Here is a 17085-nt window from a genome sequence, read left to right as displayed (position 1 = left end):
GACGGGGCCTGCAGGTGACCAGGGCTGGCAGAGATAGGGGTGGGGAGGGAATGGCATTTCAGGAGGAGGAACTGCTCATGCAAAGCCTCAGAGTCACAGGATGGCTTTACCCAGGGGGTGTGGGGAGACGTTGGGAGACCCCAGAGACCTGCTCATTGAAAGAGCACAGACCATGTCCCCCTCCCACCTTGGCATGACACTCAGGTACCAGAGCCTGAATCACACACTGGGGTCCTACCCTTCTGGCCTGTGGACATTCACCTACGTCCTCATCCTTTAAGGGGCTCACCATAGACCTCCATCTCAGGAGAGAAGGGCACACGAGTGTCCTAAGGGTCCTGCTGCCCAGGCTGCAGTGACTTTACTGCTTGCTGGTTTGCACCAGGAAGTGGCCCCTTCCTGGCCTGGCCTGAGAGAGTCTCAGTGTTGTGCAAACCTGGGGTTTCCAGTTGGGGCCAACTCTACCCCATGGACATATGGTGTCCTCAGACATTTTCTGTTGTCCCAACTTGGCCAGGGCTGGGTAGTGGGTGGAGGGCGGGGATGCTGCTAAACACCATGGTGCACAGGACAGCCCTGCAACAAAGGGTCATCCACCCGAATGTCACCAGTGTGGAGACTGGGAGCCCCACCGACACCCTGGAGCAGGCGGTTCTGCCCGGTGTAGGTGTTGGGGGTTCTGTGAGGGCGCAGGGCACGGGGATGAGGAAAGGTCTCAGGTGAAGTCCTCATTCACTCAGTCACTCCACAAACACAGGACGAGACTCTGCTGTGAGTTGGGGCTGGAGGCAACACAGCAAACCTCATTCATGCCCTTGACATGCTGCCGTGGCTGTTCACTCTGCCTGTGCCAGGCAGACCATTGCCCTGGGAACCACTGTGACATTTTGCTGTCTAGATAAGAAGGTACAAAGCTGGGCTCCGAGAAGAGGATGAGGACTCCCTGGAGCTTCTCCCCAGTCTGACACCTGCTCCTAGGGGAGCATTCGATGAGGCCACTCCAGAATGAACAGACAGAGTTTTGGACAAGATGCTTCAAGTTATGGGGGATCCTAGACAGGGTGGATCATGTCCAGCTCTGGGGACTTCAGGGAATGAGAGTGAGTCTTTGGAGCTCAAGGTATCCTCCAAGCCTGCACTACCTCCTGAAAGCAGGGTATTCATAAGTCTCTTTGCAATAAACAACTGGATTTACTCCCAAAGCTCAGAATAAACCCACTTCTGCCACCTTGGTCCTGATTGTTCAGATCAGGCATCATGTACAGTCAGGATTGGTGGGAGGGACATTTTTCTGCAATGACTTGGCACAAAACTACATCTAAAAGGAATGCTCCATGTTGGTGTCACCAAATACGTCTAATTAGACGCTCTCTGTGGCAGAGGTTGCTAGTTTTCCCTCAATATCCATCCCCCCTTTTCCTTAATTATAAAGACCCTAAACACACAGGAGCCCAACTAAAAGAGAGTTTACATTCTAAATTTTAAAGTTTACCATGCAGATCAGTGTGGCCCCATTAATAGGGTTTGGCCAATAAGCTATAAACATCACTGTTGTGAGCTATTCTCAGGAAGTGTCCTGCATTCCAGGGAATCTTTCCTACCCCTCCTGTTCCTTCCTGCTGTCTGCTGAGTGGACATGTTGGTGCAGCCATCTTGGGTCAGGAGGAGGAGCCACAAGGATGGCAGAGCAACAACACTGAGGGAGCCAGGGCCCCTCACAATTGTGAAGCTGCCCAACTCTCCTAGGACTTTACACCACAAGACTCTACATAAGAGAGAAATCCATATCTGTTTTTAAGACACTTTGCATATTACTGTTTATCACTTTCAACTAAACACAGTCCTAAACAACAGAGGCTGCCAGGGAGAACGAGAGCTGTGAGGCATGCAGACTGGATGTTTTCCTCTTTGATGTGGTCCAGACGCCCCTTGCTCAAGCTGAGGCTTTGCATAATTTCTAGGCAATTAGAAGCAAGAGACCAGACACCTGTTAACCACAAGTTCCTGCTTTAGAGTGCTGGGGACTTCCCCAGACCCACCACAGGCACGGGAGCAGTCGGGCTTAAGCTCCAACTTATAGTAAATTTTCTGCATTTTAATAGTGAAAATCACATTCATGGGTAAGATTTGAAGTGCCACTGCTGCCCACAGTGCATGAAGAAGTATGTGAAGCTACCGTGCAGGCACTAGAAACACCCTCCTCTATGTGATTTGACATAACCCTTCCCTATAGAAAAGTCTGATAAAACCAATCCCCTCACTACCCTCATTCAGGGAGCAGCCTGAAATTTTCCTTTTTCAGTGCTTGCTTCCTGGTGCACAAGCTAAATAAACTTTTTTCTTGCTGCTATGTCTGGTGATCTCTCTTGATTTCCACCCTGGGAGGTTGCAAGAACCCAGGGACTTCAGTTAGAGCTGGGTGTATCCACTACGGTCCTTGTAAGTGAAAGAGGGAGGCAGGACAGTCAGAGTCAGAGAATTAGAAATAATGACAGAGACAAAGTTTGGAGTGAGGCAACTTGGAGATGAAGGCAGGGCCACAGCCAAGAAATGTAAGAGGCCCTAGAAGCTTGGAAAGACAAGGACATGGGTGCTCCCCTGGAACCTCCAGAAGGAACAAACTGCCAACACGTTGATTTGAGCCCCATGAGATTCGTTTTAGACTCCTGGCCTCTAGAATTCAAAGATAATACATTGTGTTATTGGAAGTCACCGAGGCTGGGGCCATTTGTTACAGCAGCAATAGGAAACTAATATCGGTGTTTAGAAGAATGTGGCACATGAGAGACAAATTAGCCTTATGAATACAACTTACAACATGAAATGGAACTAGCCATTAGGCACTTGTAGATTTTGTTGAGTGGTATGAGAGAGTCTTGTTAAGTGAGTAAACAATAACAAGAAGTTGAGAACCTGAGTCCCTGTGTTGATATATTTAATTAATTATATTAACAAAGGAATTTAAATACCTGGGAAAATTGTGTGGTTAGCTCATGCAATTGAAGTGTTTCTGAACAATTTATGAAAGCAGCTTAAAATGTTTATGGGACTTTAAGTAACCATGTTTGTAAATGTTGATGTTGTTTTTTTCAAAAGGAGTTTTGTCTATTGACAGTTCTTTGTTCCACCTGTGATTATTAGAACTTTGAAACCATTAGAACAACAAGACCACCCTTACTTTTGAGAGTTCTCCAGGAGAACTAACAGAATTCACTGAATGTTGTTATCCTGGTCTTATGGAATGTCCTGGCAAAAGGATACAGATTAAAGTCAGCCCATGGAAGAAGAGCATGGAGCAGAGTCCAGGGGATTCCAAATGGGGAGTTCCCAGCTGTCCTCTACCAGGGGAACCACAGACAGCGTCACCTCCTCCTGACTCTGCTGTGTGATGACATGTGTAGACTATTGCCAACCAGGGTAACCCCTGGAGCCCTGGTGTCCAGGATTCACATTGTTCTTTTCACATAGACGTGGGTGACTGTCCCATGGCTGGCCTTTGTCACCAGCCCAGAAGCGATGGAGTTGACACCATGTTGTTACTGAAAGTTCAGCACTTGTCCCTGAGTCCACACCAGAGGAACGAGGACAAGTGTTTTGAGGAAAAGGAAAGAGAAGTTTATAATTTGCCAGCAAATGAGGAGAACGGTAGACGCTCATCTTACGGTACCATTGTCCTATCTAACAGTGGAAATACAGAGCTTTGAAAGGAGTTTTCAGCTTGGCACCATTGCCAAGGTTTTCATGTAGGTTTTAATTCCTCAAAACAGTGGATGCAGTTAAAAAGACAATTCATAAAACATTTTACCCCTTTTCAGGCCTTTCCCTCTGCTACAAGGTGACCCAGGTCCTCACCATCAATCACATTGGCAAACCATCTGGTGGAGCCCAAGGCTCTCAGGTAACCAAAGACTCTCTTACCAGCCAGCACATTCCAGGGGCTTAGAAGTTCCCTCCCCGCAGCTTAGAGCGAAAACCAGACCTGTCCTTGGGCAGCATGTAGTTCTTTACTACAAAAGTCCACCCTCAGGTGTAGATTCAACTTCCTCTGACTCTATTTGGCTGTAAAGTTTGAACAGGCCTAATAGAGAAGGAAATTTAATGATATGATTCCACTTTGGCAAAAAAAATGCTTATGTGCCTAACTATACTGTTTATAACATACCAAAACTGAAAAGATACATAGAGACAGCACTGGATGTATCTCTGGGTGATCAAATTGTTACAGGTGATTTTAAAAGACAGTATCCATTAAATTTTAATAACTAATTTTATATAAAAATGTTTTTATAAAAATGAAACACAAACACGTTCCCAAGCACAGTCTGAAAGATTTTGTTGATTGAACATTTCTGAGTTGCTCTCTCTTTCTCTGTATCTGTCTCTCTCTATCTCAGTTTGCTTTCTTTTTTTTCTTATTTCAGCATATTACAGAGCTAGAAATGTTTAGGTTACGTATATTGCCTTTGCCCCACCCCAGTCAGAGCTTTAAGAATGTCCATCCCCCAGACGGTGCACACTGCACCCATAGGTGTGTATACACCCATCCACTCCTCCCCTCCCACCTGCCAGACACCCGATGAATGTCACTACTATGTGTGCACTTAAGTGTTGATCAGTTAATACCAATTTGATGGTGAGTACACGTGGTGCTTGTTTATCCATCTTGTGGTACTTCACTGAGCAGAATGGGCTTTCTGTATCTCACTCAGCCCACGTCTCTTTTTGTGTCTCTATATCCTTAGTCTTCCTCTCTGTCTCTCACTGTCTCTCCCAGGTCTCAACATGCCTACCATCATTGCATCTGTGCACAGCTCAGCTCCTCCTCCCTCACCCCCGTCTCCAGGGAGCACACACGCCCTTTGCTCCCAATACCACCATCTCCCCTGATGGTGGATTTCAGGATGAGCCTAAAGCCCCAACAGCAGGGAACAGGTTACGGACACTCAGTTCAGGTGTGTAAGAGCAGGCCCTGCAGCCATTCAGAATGGCCACGGAGAATATTGAATGATGTTGGAAAATGGCACACTGTTGAGGAGAAAAGAAGCAATTTGCAACAGGACCAGGCAAATTAAAAATCGGGCCAGCCAGGCACAGTGGCTCATGCCTGTAGTCCCAGCACATTGGGAGGCCAAGGCAGGAGGATCTCTTGAGGCCAGAAATTAGAAGCTGCAATGAGTTATGACTGCACCACTGCACTCCAGCCTTGGTGACAGAGTGTGACCCTATCACTAAACAAAATAACAAACAAAAATTGGGTGAAACACTGAACTTGACACTCTTATCTTTGTTGTGCTTTTTCATATTTCCCAGTATTTCCAATATTGAGCCTGTGTTGTTTTCTTAATAACCAGGAAAAATATTAATAGCATAAATAAATGTAAAAATAAGATGAATAATAAATGAAGGTGCCATAAAGATAAGGGCTGACTCCCAAGAGCCCTGTTCCCCCAGGCCACACCCCTGCTGGTCAGAGTCCACCTGGGAGGAAAGGCCGCCCTGGAGGGCTGGGGAGACACGACCAGAAGCCTCTGGGCCCCGAGACGCAGGTCTGTGAAGGGCAGAGGGGCGGCCACGTCTCTGGGAAGACCCACCTCCTGCAGGACCCCAGGCAGCTCATGGACCTTTCCAGCCCCAGGTGCAGCCTGCGGAGGGGCCTCTTGCTCGTGGGTAAGAGAGCACTGACCGCCTTCCCAGGGCCGAGGGAAGAGCAGCTGGGAGCAGGGGTGGGAAGGGGCTAGGACCACCCCACCTAGGGGCACAGCCCACACTCCTGGGGCAGGGGTGGGGGAGGGGAGAAGGACAGGGCCCTCACCAGGACTTTCATGGGCTCAGACACCTGGGCACAGCTCACCATAGACACAGACCTGCACAGGCCCACAGACGTAGCATCACACGCACTGACACATACACACATGCACACAGCTGCGTGAACAAGGGCACACACACACACAAACACACACACACACACACACACAGGGACACACGCAGCACAAACACATCGTTTCCATCCTCCCCCAGAGCGATGAGCTTGGACCCCCACCCTCACCCCTGGCGTCCCCGTGTGCTGAGATGCCCTCCCCAACCTCTCAGGCCAAATCTCCTCCCAACCCTTCACCTTCCCCAGGACCCCCCCGTGCCCCCTGACGTGTACAGCTCTCATGGCTTCAGTGGCCGCCACAAGCACTGTCTCGGGAATGTCCCATGTCACAGCCCAAGGCCTGGAGCCGGGGCCTTGAGTCAGCTCTGCCTCTTCTGCACAGGTGGCACTTGGTGTTCACAGAGCAGAGGACCCTGGCCTCTGTCTCAGGTGGCGGCGGGTTCCTACCCACTCCCGTGAATTTGATACCAAATCGCAGACATATGTGGACAGGCTTAGGGGAGGATTCATCACCAGACAGTCACTGCTGAACGCTGCCCCTGCCTTCTGCCCTGTGCTCAGGGCTGCTGGGGACTCAGTGGTGACCGACATGGCCAGGCCCTGCCCTCCTGGAGCTCTCAGTCCAGTGTGACATGCGGATTTGTCACCAGACCCTGATGTCTCCCAGAGGTCACGGCTGGGAGGAAGGGAGCTCAGAGAGGCTGCCTGACCCGGGCTGGGGAGGAGGAGACAGCAGAGATGAGAACTGAAGGATGAGTAGAAGTGAGTCACAGGAGGATGCAGATGCAAACAGGGAGCAGCAAGCAGGGAGCAGTGTGTTAGGAATGGGGAACAGAATGAGCAAAGCCTGTAGCAAGGAGGGAGTGTGGTGCATCAAGAGAGCCGTATGTACGATGGGGCAGAGAGTGGAAGTCGTGTCTCCTCATAAGGAAATCCAAGGATGAATAAATGAATGAATGAGGGAGAACATGGTGTGGATGGGACGGGGTAGGTTGGTCCAAAAGGAAGCCAGATGAGTCACAAAGACCAGCTTTTGCAGAGAGTGCCTCATAAGCCAGCCTAAGAGTTGGAACTTTACCATAAGAGCACTGGGGAGCCATTGAAGGTACTAGAGCACAGTGCAGAAGGGTCACACTTGGGCTTTATTAAGATCTACCTGACTGTCACATAAGGATGGATTGGGGGCTGAGTGCCCAGGGAGAGAGTGGGCTGGGAGAGGATAAGGACAAAATGGACCAGGGCAGGGGGTGAGGGGATGGAGGAAGGGACAGGCTGGGAGTCCTCCAGGAACTGGGAACTCCTGCTTGTTCACCAGCGTTTCCGGGACTCAGTGCCCGGATGGTGTGGATCTATCCACGTGTCTTTTCTCTTTGTCTTCCTCAGCCAGTCTGCTGGCCTGTGGCATCTGCCAGGCCTCGGGCCAAATCTTCATCCCCCACGTCCAAGGGGTCCAGGGATATTCGAGTGTCCTGGGCCTAGAGAACGCCCCCGAGGATGCCCAGGAATACCGCTGGTACCGGGGCACACAGGACATCGCAGAAAGTATGATTCTCAGCTACAAACCTCCCAGTCCCCTGGAGCCTGGGCCCATGTACAGCGGCCGGGAGAGAGTGACCAGGACAGGCAACTTGGTGGTCAGGAACTGCATGCTGAACGACACAGGAAACTACACGGTCCGGGTGGACACTGGCAACGGCACCCACACGGCAACTGGTTGGCTCGAGATCCAAGGTGGGTTGGCAGGCTGCCCACGTCCCACCCAAGGAGGACTGGACCTGAGGGCCTTGGGTGTCCTCGTCCAGGTCCTCCGCCCACCTCCGATGACACGCGAGCTTGACACACGGCTGTCCAGCGTATCACGCAGAGACGGGTCACTGCCACCTTTAAAGATTTCAGTGTCTGTGTCAGATAGTGATGCGATTTCTACCTCTGTGTGACAGATAGCCCCCAACGTAGCAGCTTAAAACAACACCCATATCACACAGTTTCTCGGGGTCCAAAGTCCCAGCATAGCTGAGCCGCAAGTCTGGGCGTGGCTTAGCTGGATCCTCTGCTCTGAGTCTAAAAATCACTGGCCTGACCTATGTTCTCATTCGGAGCCTTAATTAAGTAGGAAAGGATCTATTTCCAGGCTCATTCAGGTTGGTGGCCCAAATAACGTCGCTCTGGCTGTGGGATTGAGGCCCCGCTGTCTGCTTCCCGATAGTTGGTTGGAGGCTCTTGGGATCCTGAAGCCACCGCGTGACCTGCCACGTGGCTCTGTCCTTGGTATTTCAGATCATGCCTGTCCCTTCCTTCAAGGCCAGCTAAGTGTCCTTCTCTAGTCTGGTAAGACGGAGTCTCACACTAAGAAGGTAGTGATGAGAGTGCCGTTCATGAACCTCTGTCATGCTAGGCTAGAAGCCAATCGTGGGCCCCACTCACACTAGAGAGGGAGGACTGTGCAGGGGTGAAGGTCATGGTGCCATCCTGGAGTTCTGTCTCCTGCAGACAGCTCCTGGGCTCCACGGGCTGGGGAGGAGAGGGTGGACCTTAAGAGAAGATGTCCTGTATTTGCTTCAGACTCCCTAGGCCTTTTGTCTTCCCTCTGTGAGCCTCAGTTTCCTCCTCTGTGAAGTTTGAGAAATGTCTACCATTGAAGTTTGTTGCAAGATTGGAGGGAATATCCGTAAAGCGAATAGGACTCCAGTATTGGGTCATTTATGATGTGTCATTCAAATGCCACCTGGATCCTCCAATGAGGATTCCTGGTTTCGGGGTTCAGAAATAACCATCAGGTCACGTGTCTGTGGGAAGACCCCATGATTATCGAAGCTGACACAGAGAGATGTCCCAGGAAGGACCCCTGCCTCGGCAGCCCCACTGTCCACTCCCTTCCCCTCTGCCCCTCAGCTCCAGCCTGACCCTTCCCAAGACCCAGACCTCACTGTTGGGCTGTTGGCTTCTCTCCAGCATGCCCCACTCCCCACCCCCCGTAGAGGAACAGAGCACAGGGAGGCGCACCCCACCCCTAATCTGCCATCTTCCTGTTTATCCCAGTGCTGGGGAGCAACCCGGGCATCTCAGTCAACGCCACCTCCCTGGTGGAGAGCATGGATTCCGTGGCCGCCTACTGCCACACCAATGTCACCAGTGTCACCTGGTACTTGAATGCTGTGCCGACATCCAGCAGTAACCGGATAAGCATTTCCCCCGACGGAAAGACCCTCGTCATCCTCAGGGTCAGCCGCTATGACAGGACCCTGCAGTGCGCGGTGGAAAGTTACCCTGAGGTCGTCCAGAAAAGCAAGGAGGTCGCCCTGACTGTGGCCTGTGAGTGACCTGGGGTCCTGGGAATCAAGCCAGGTGGGCTCGGGGACTCACAGGGACAAGGTGACAGGCCAGGCAGACCTGGAGAGAGGTCCCTTCTGGGCCGGCCTTCGGCCAAGTTCATCTGCAAGGAATCCCCGCTGGGCTCTCTGGCTCTGTGGCCTGGGAACTGCACTCCCCACCGAGAGCCACGGAACACTTGATTGAAAACGGGGAACCCCGTCCCCACTTCTGAGATTGGAAATGGTCAGTGTGGATTAGATGAGGTTGGGCTTTGTGTCTAGAGGGGACTTCTTATAGCCACTATCTCTTAAGAGATCAATACTCAATTTATTAAGTTTTTTTACTATCCTATTTTCCCTCAAGCCTTCAACTTCTGGTGGGTGATTTCTTTATTCTGTTCTTCTAAATTTAGGAAAATCATCATAATTTCTTCTTTCCTCAAACTGAACTGACTACTTACACAATTTGACCTAAAGACGTGATGATGCATCCCACACTTTCTCCTTCCTTTGTGCCTCTCCTGCTGCCAGCCAGACAACTTTACAACCCAGAAAGAGCTGCTCAAAGTGTCCAGCAGTTCTTCTCAATCTAACGCATTGAACTTACAACTCTGAGACCCCGATTCTTTCCAATATTCCATGACTCTTCACAGAGAGTATGGAACTCTTTCCCATCTTTCAACTTAAAAAAAAAAATTGCAAATCTAAAATCATTTTCACACCTCCATCTGCCACCATTGTCATGGTCCCTCAGTTTTCCTAATTAGCAGGCTATGGGGAAGGGCCCACGGGAGCCCAGGTCGCGGTGGGGACGATTTCTGACCCCCATACAGTGGTTGGCAGGTCAGAGGTTTGGAATCAAGACCCGGGATGCAGAGTCTGCTAACCCTTGCTAACTCTTTCCTCTCAGTAGGGGACTGAGACCCTAGTCCTCTCCACTGAGCCTCGTTTTATGCACCTATAAAAGGGATCAGTTAGTAGAGCAGATCACATGAGCTGCCGCGGGGATTTAAGCTGTGTGGGGAGGGAGCTCAGAAGAGTGCTGCCACCTGGTCGGCCCCACTTGCTTGCTCCCACCCGCACCTCATTCAGGGTGAGGTGAAGGGAGGCCGTGGGCTGATCACGAAGATGCTCTCGTTGTCGCTATTGCGGCTGGCACAGTGGCCTTGCCTGGGGGGTCTAGGTCAGCTCGGGGTGCAGAGTGAGGGCCCCTCTTGGCTGGGGAAGGACTTCATGTGGACTGAGGGAAGGAGACGGGGCCCTGCGGGGTCAGAAGCAGCTCCGGGCCTCCTGCCCTGTCCCCGCAGATGGGCCCGACAACGTGGTGCTGTGGGGCTCGCCCGACATCTTCAACGGCATCCTCACTGCTCAGCTCGGCTCCCAGGTGGAGGTCGAGTGCGTCTCCACTTCCCGCCCCAGCAGCACGTACCACTGGGCCCACAACGGCTCCCTCCTGGACCTCTCGGACCCAAAGTTGACCCTCCCGAGTCTGGCCTGGGAGCAGACGGGCCACTACCGATGCATCGTGGAGAACCCTGAGGCCCAGCTGAGCTTGTACAGGAACATCAGGATCCAGACTCCCGCTGAGAGTGAGTGTGGCCGCCCCCTCCAGCCTCTGCCCTCCAAGTCCTCCTGCCTCGATGCCCTTGTCTAGGCAGTGCCCGACATCAGGAATGCCACCGTCCCCTTAGCACCCGATGCTCACGACTTCTGGGTGAAATCCTCCCACCCTCTGGGGTCTGGTCCAAAGCTGCTTCTCTGTGGATGCCCAGAGCCCTCGGATTGGAATCAGGTAGGCTGCCAGGTGGTCTGGAGCACTCATGGCTGCCTGCGATATTATGCATCTCCTGCTTAATTGTCCCTGTCCACTTCCCAGCTGGAATGTCAGCCCCAGGAGGGCAGGGAGTTTGTTTTGTTCGCAACTGAAACCCTAGTGCCTGCACCTGTGCTTTGCACAGAATGGGTGCTGAGAAGCCTTTGAGAAACAGAGGTGCGGATGAGTGAAACCAGTGAATGAATGAGCGAACGGTGGTCCTGACCGCAGGTGTCCTCTCCCTCCAGAGCCCTTACCTGAGGTCCACAGCGATTTCTACCTCTCGGGAGCCATGGTGGTGTTCCTCATCATACTGACAGTCCTGGGCAGTGTCTACCTCTGTGGAGTCCTGGTCTACGCTCTCATCAGACATTACTCAACCAGGTGCCCTTTGTTGCTCTGGGTCAAGGGTGGGGCATTGGCGGGGTCTGGGACTCAAGGGCCGGCACACCCTCCAGAGAGGAAGGCTGAGCCAGAGGGGAAAGGACAAGCCAGGGGAAGGGTGGTCAGGGATCACCTGGGGCAGACAGGTCCCAGGAACAGGAGCTGGTGGGAGAGCGGGAAGCTTAGAGACAGCCACGCCTCTGGGTGGCTGTGGGGTTTCAACCAGCCACTCCCCTTCTTGTAGAAGCATCCCTTCCCTTCAGATGCATTTAAAAATGAATGTTGAGTTTTACCTAGAGGGACAGGAAATAAGAGGGTCACATGTCAAGTATCTGGTACCGAGTAGTCACTTTTTACCAAGTGAAGTTGAGGAAACAGGTATCAGAGGTCCACCATGCAGAGAGAAGAGATTGGGTGGCGAGATGACCAGGGTGTAGGTTCAAGCCCCAGCTCTGCCACTAGCTGGCTGGGTGACCTGGGGAAGATCACCTCTCCCCTCGGATCTTCCTTGGCCCCACCTGGAGGGTGCAAAGAGCAACATCTGCCCTGAATGGTGAGGTAGGGATTAGAGACCTGTCGTAGATGACAAAGGGATTGGCGGTGTTCTCAGCATAGAGAAGATCAGAGTTTCTTGACCTCAGCAGCTTTCAGCATGATGCCCAAGGAGAAGCTAATTATTACAGGACGTTTCCAGGACCAAAGATTGCTGCCTCCTTCCTCCTAAGACAGGAGCAAGCGCAACAGGTGGATCTACTTTGAGCCCCCAGGTCTAGGAAACAAAGAGCCTTGGTCTCTTGGGTCCATTGTCTCCACAGGAGATCATAATGCCTTGCACAGCTCACTTCCCGAAGACTCTCACATATGTCTAGGTGTCCAGCAGATCAAAATTCCTCTTAATTAAACTAATTTTAATTTAAAATTTTAAACTAAATAAAAGTCTAATTGAAATGTAAACTTTGAGATCAAGCTATATTGAAAGTTTATCTATGCTTGAAGCTCTTACTCGAGGGGGAAGGGGCATGGGCAATATATGTAACCTTAACATATGTACCCCCATAACACGCTAAAATAAATAAATTAATTAATAAAATTCGAATTTAGTCATAAAAAAAGTTTATCTAAAAGAAAGATTCGTCATTAAACAAGATTTTAGTCCTGACTTTATTTAATGTCACATTTAACTTAAAACTTGAAGTGAAGGTCTCTAACCTGAATTATCCAATAGGGTAGTTATCAGCCCTATGTAGCTATTTCAATAAATTAATTAAAATTAAATAAGTGAAAAATTCAGTTGCTCAGTCACACCAGTCACATATCAAGTGCTGGAGAGCCACATGTCGCTATCGGATACCAGTTGAATCGTGCAAATGTCGAACGTTTGACTTACTGCAAAAAATTGTAATGGACAACATTGCTGCAGGCCAATTATATAAAAATGTCCTTAAAGACTAAAAAAGAAAAAATAGAGAAATAGAAAGAGACAAATCGAGTGATTCCTCCTCCAAGGTCTGAGTCCTCCAGTCTGCACGAGAGCAGGGTCTGGGAGTCCGAGAAGCCAGGCTGACAACTGCAGCCTCTGTCATGTTCTAGGAGTGGGACTTTGGGCAGATAACTCCACCTCTGTGAACCCCAATTTCGCCATCTGCAGTGTGGTAAAAGTGTTGTGGCTGCTGGGAGGGTTAGAGATAATTTCTGTATACTATAAAACAGACATATAATAGGTATGAATTAAATTATTATTACCCCTATTATCATTATTATTACCGTCACCACTGGTAATTAGGACGGCAGTGCCCACTCCTTCCTCAGGTTCATGCAGCCTCTTTTCCTCCCCAACCCCCACCCAATGGCATCTTCCTCCAGTGACCTTAAGACCTCAGAAACTTTCAAAGTGTGGGAATGCTGACGACTCCTGGTGTGGAGGTCAAGCCCCCAGATCCACCTCCCCCACTTCCTAGGGCCCCACATGGGGAGGGCTTGGGTGGTGTAACAGTTGGGCCCCTCATCTCTCTACCCTCGACCCTCCTGCGTTTCTTGAGGCTCTGAGATGTGACTCCCCTAATTTCTCCCCACAGGACACACCGGGCTACCTGAGTGTCCACCTCAGACCTGGACGACAAGACCAGAGGGCAAGGAGGTGAGGGAGTCTGATGGAGAAGGGCTGAGACCCGATTGGGACCAGCCAGGGTGGACAGGGTCCAGGGTCTCTCTGGACAGTCGAGAGAGGGAATCAGCCCAGTCACACCAAGATGGGAGACAGAGGCTCCTGGCAGAAGTCTTGAGGCCCCACTTAGGACTTGGGATGACACCATGGGCAGCATGGCCATTGGCAGCTCCAAATGCCAATCAGAGCTGGCCAATAGGATGCAGGCTGGGGCGGGCCATGAGCAGAGCTCTGGCTCTAATTCCCAAGGCTCCTCCCCCTCAGCTCCTGAGGGTCCAACTTCTCAGTTTCCCGCACTGGACCCCATGGCATCATCAGAGATGCTGCAAAGATGCCTTCTCGGCAGTGCCAGGGACAGGGATACAGACCAATCTAAAAATGTCCCACAACAGGAAATCGTTTAAATAGGGAACAGCACACCCTGAGTTAAGCTTTCATCGTGAGAAACCACCTGCGGAAGGATGCTTCCTACTGCGGAAAATGCTCAAGACTTGACATCAAGTTAGAAATATGGAGAGCAAAGCTGCATCTGACAGGATCATAGTTACGAAAAATCGGTTAATAGGCAAAGATAGATATAATATACACAGCATGTTTATATGTGTTTTCCACAGTTTTATGTGTACAAACACAAATTGTGGAAAACATTAAATATTAACAATGCCATCTATTTTTTAATATTGTTCTTTATACCTTACTGTAATATATAGTAAAGTGGATTTTTTTTTTCACAAAGTGCACAAATGCTCTTATAATCAGAAAAACAAACCTAAAACAGGGAAGTAACTTCAAAGTTCATAATTAGACTTCTGGAACTTTTTTCTGACCTATCTTCATGAATATGATCCTAAATATCTAAGGAGATTAATTCATCATAATGGCATTTATAATTGAAAAAACAAAGAAAGAATGTGGGAGGGGAGAGAAGAAGGGAGGAAGGGACTGAAGCAGGGAGGGTGAGGACAGAGGCTCTGTACTGGCTGAGTCTGACTCTGTGTGGGCTGCAGGCCCTGCTCTCAGGAACAGCTTCACTGTGGGGCACCCTCCTCACAGGGCTGCAGGGAGGACGCAGTGAGCAAATGCTCACAGTTACGACAGTGCCTGGCACAAGGCCATCCCTTGGTTAGGTGCACCTCTGTGGCCCACTGATTAAACCCCGTCTATGGCCCACTGATTAAAACCCATTTGCCGCTGCCTGGATTCCACCTGGTCCCTGCACTTGTGTCCTGTGTGGCTCTGTGACTCCCCGAGTGACTGTGGAGCCTGTGTGGGACAGGACAGGTGCAGGATCCCATGCACAGTGGTGCCCAGCAGGGGTGCTGCCTTCACTGCACTGGCTTCTTAGGGCTGCTATGACACATTGCCACAAACTGGGTGACTTAAAACCACAGAGATTGATTCTCTCACAGTTCTGGAGTCCAGGTGTCCAAACTCAAGGTGTCGGCAGGCCATGCTCCCTCTGAAGGTCCTAGGAAGAATCCTTTGCCTCTTCCAGCTGCTGGTGGTTGCCAGCAATCCTTGCCATCCCCTGGCTTCTGGCACCATAAGTCCAATCTCTGTCTCCATTGTCACTTGGCCTTCATTTCTATGTGTGTCTCTGTGTCCGAATTTCCCTCCTCGTAACAGGACACCAGTCATGGGATTTAGGGACTGTCCTAATCCTGTTTCACTTCATATTATCTTGATTGCATCTGATAAGACCCTATTTCCAAATTAACTCACTTTGGCAGGCACAGGAGTTAGTACTTAAACATACCTCTTGGGGGACAATATTCAACCCACAGCACTGGGGGTTCATGATCAGAACTATGTGACCACCTGATGTTTCCCAGTGTCCATCTCTAGTCCTCCCCTCATGAGCTGCTGGATGCTGGTTTCCACCGGGACATCCCAGAGACTCTGGAGCAGTTGTCCTCAAACATTTTGAACAGGGGGCCAGTTCACTGTCCCTCAGACCGTTGGAGGGCTGTTGGAGAGTGTGACGCACATTCCACACATGCGCACTGTGAGCCCGGAACGAGTCAGCTGCTAAGCAGGACAGGCAGCCAAGGCAAAAACACCCGGCAGGCAGGATAAATGTCGTCAGCGGGTGGCCTGTGGCCCGAGGGCCATAGTAGAGGACCCCTGCTCTGGAGCATCCGGCATGTGAATCTGTCCTCACTGCGCCCGTGCCACCCTTGCCCCCAACACCCGACAGAAATGGAAACATCTCAACACAGTCTTCTGCAAACATCTTCACAGCAGCTATATTCATAATTGCAAAAATGAAAGCAAATATTCATGAACAAAAACTAGTAGGTAAAGGAACAGTGACATACTGTGGGATCCTGGTCAGTGATAACAGGGACTACAATGCTGACACATGAAACCACATAGATAAATCCCAAAAAGTACCATGCTAAGTGAAAATAAAATAGGACACAATAATACATGCCATAGAATGCCAAATATATAATGTTTAAAGACATGGAAAAGTAATGTCTAGAGATAAGAATCAGAAAGTGTTGGTTCTCATGGCTGGGGATTGACTGGGCATGGGAGCCAGGAGTTCTCTGCTATGATGGGAAATTTCCATTTCCTTGATTGGGGTCCTGATTGGGGAACACAGGTGTACAGGTTTGGCAAAACTCATGGAATCACATGCTTAAGATTTGTGTATTTGTAGCAGGTGAATTTTGCCATAATTTAAAAAACGAATGATACTTTTCATTTTTAAGAAAAAATTAAACAAACAACTTTCAATTAAAATAGCTAATAACTGGGTGACAATGAACAAATAATAGAAGAACGGCCAAAAAAATTGAGATGTTCCCATCCCTTATCTACTCAACTTCACCTTTCTTCTCCCTCAGCCTCTGGACGATTTACTATCACCTCTTTAGCAAATATCAAGACCATTCAGGAATACTATTTCCTGCTAACTTATGGCCAAAGGGGGCCAGGCTTGCAGGTTACGTGACTCAATGTTAGATGAGAGCAGAGACTCAGAATCAGGTGGGGTTTAAACCCCAGCCCTGCCCGGAGTAGCTGAGTGGCCTTGAGACAGCCCCAGTGAGGTTTCCATACATGTAAACCTGGTGGAATGATCAGGTCAGGAGAGTGAGTATACCCATCACTGAAACTGCATCAGATCAATCTGGTTCAATTTTTATGTAACAAAGTTGTGATTTGTTTTGCAGTTGCCCCGAACCCCCAGTTTGAAGATCACATAACCTGAGTTTGCCCTGAGCATGCAACCACAGGCAGAACCTAAGTGCTTGGGCCGAGGAGTGGGGACTGAATTCAGAAGCGCACAACACGTGGAAGGATCTAGGTTCCAATCAGATTGGGCCCTGGAGTCACCTCCATGTCAGGATCCAGTCACCTCTCATTACCCTGTCACTATAAAACCTGTCCTAACCCCTGCTCACGGATACAGGTTTGGGCCTGACTCCTGTCTCCTCGTTCAGCTGGCTGGAAATAAACCTTCCTTGCTGCAAAAACCTGGTGCTTCCATGTTTGCCTTTACATTGTGCATGAAGATAAGGACCCAGAT

At 50.1% G+C, this 17085-nt stretch overlaps 1 protein-coding gene and 1 long non-coding RNA gene across 2 annotated transcripts; both read left to right on the top strand.

The window, feature by feature from the left end:
* The first annotated feature begins 558 nt into the window (after nucleotides 1–558).
* Nucleotides 559–10667, top strand: LOC105866337 (cell adhesion molecule CEACAM18-like). Its single transcript, XM_075998969.1, has 8 exons — nucleotides 559–663; nucleotides 3836–3898; nucleotides 4844–4952; nucleotides 5452–5667; nucleotides 7262–7609; nucleotides 8918–9190; nucleotides 10497–10614; nucleotides 10664–10667. The coding sequence occupies exons 1-8, from the start codon at nucleotides 559–561 to the stop codon at nucleotides 10665–10667; spliced, it is 1236 nt and encodes a 411-aa protein (XP_075855084.1).
* An 87-nt stretch (nucleotides 10668–10754) lies between these two features.
* LOC142865741 (uncharacterized) lies at nucleotides 10755–17032 on the top strand. The gene is made up of 4 exons (XR_012915878.1): nucleotides 10755–10778; nucleotides 11251–11386; nucleotides 13462–13523; nucleotides 16730–17032. It is a non-coding gene; the product is annotated as an uncharacterized LOC142865741 (long non-coding RNA).
* Nucleotides 17033–17085: the final 53 nt, after the last annotated feature.

Source organism: Microcebus murinus, chromosome 32, assembly GCF_040939455.1.
Source record: "Microcebus murinus isolate Inina chromosome 32, M.murinus_Inina_mat1.0, whole genome shotgun sequence".
Taxonomy (NCBI): Eukaryota; Metazoa; Chordata; class Mammalia; order Primates; family Cheirogaleidae; genus Microcebus; species Microcebus murinus.
This window is presented reverse-complemented; position numbering and strand designations above follow the sequence as displayed.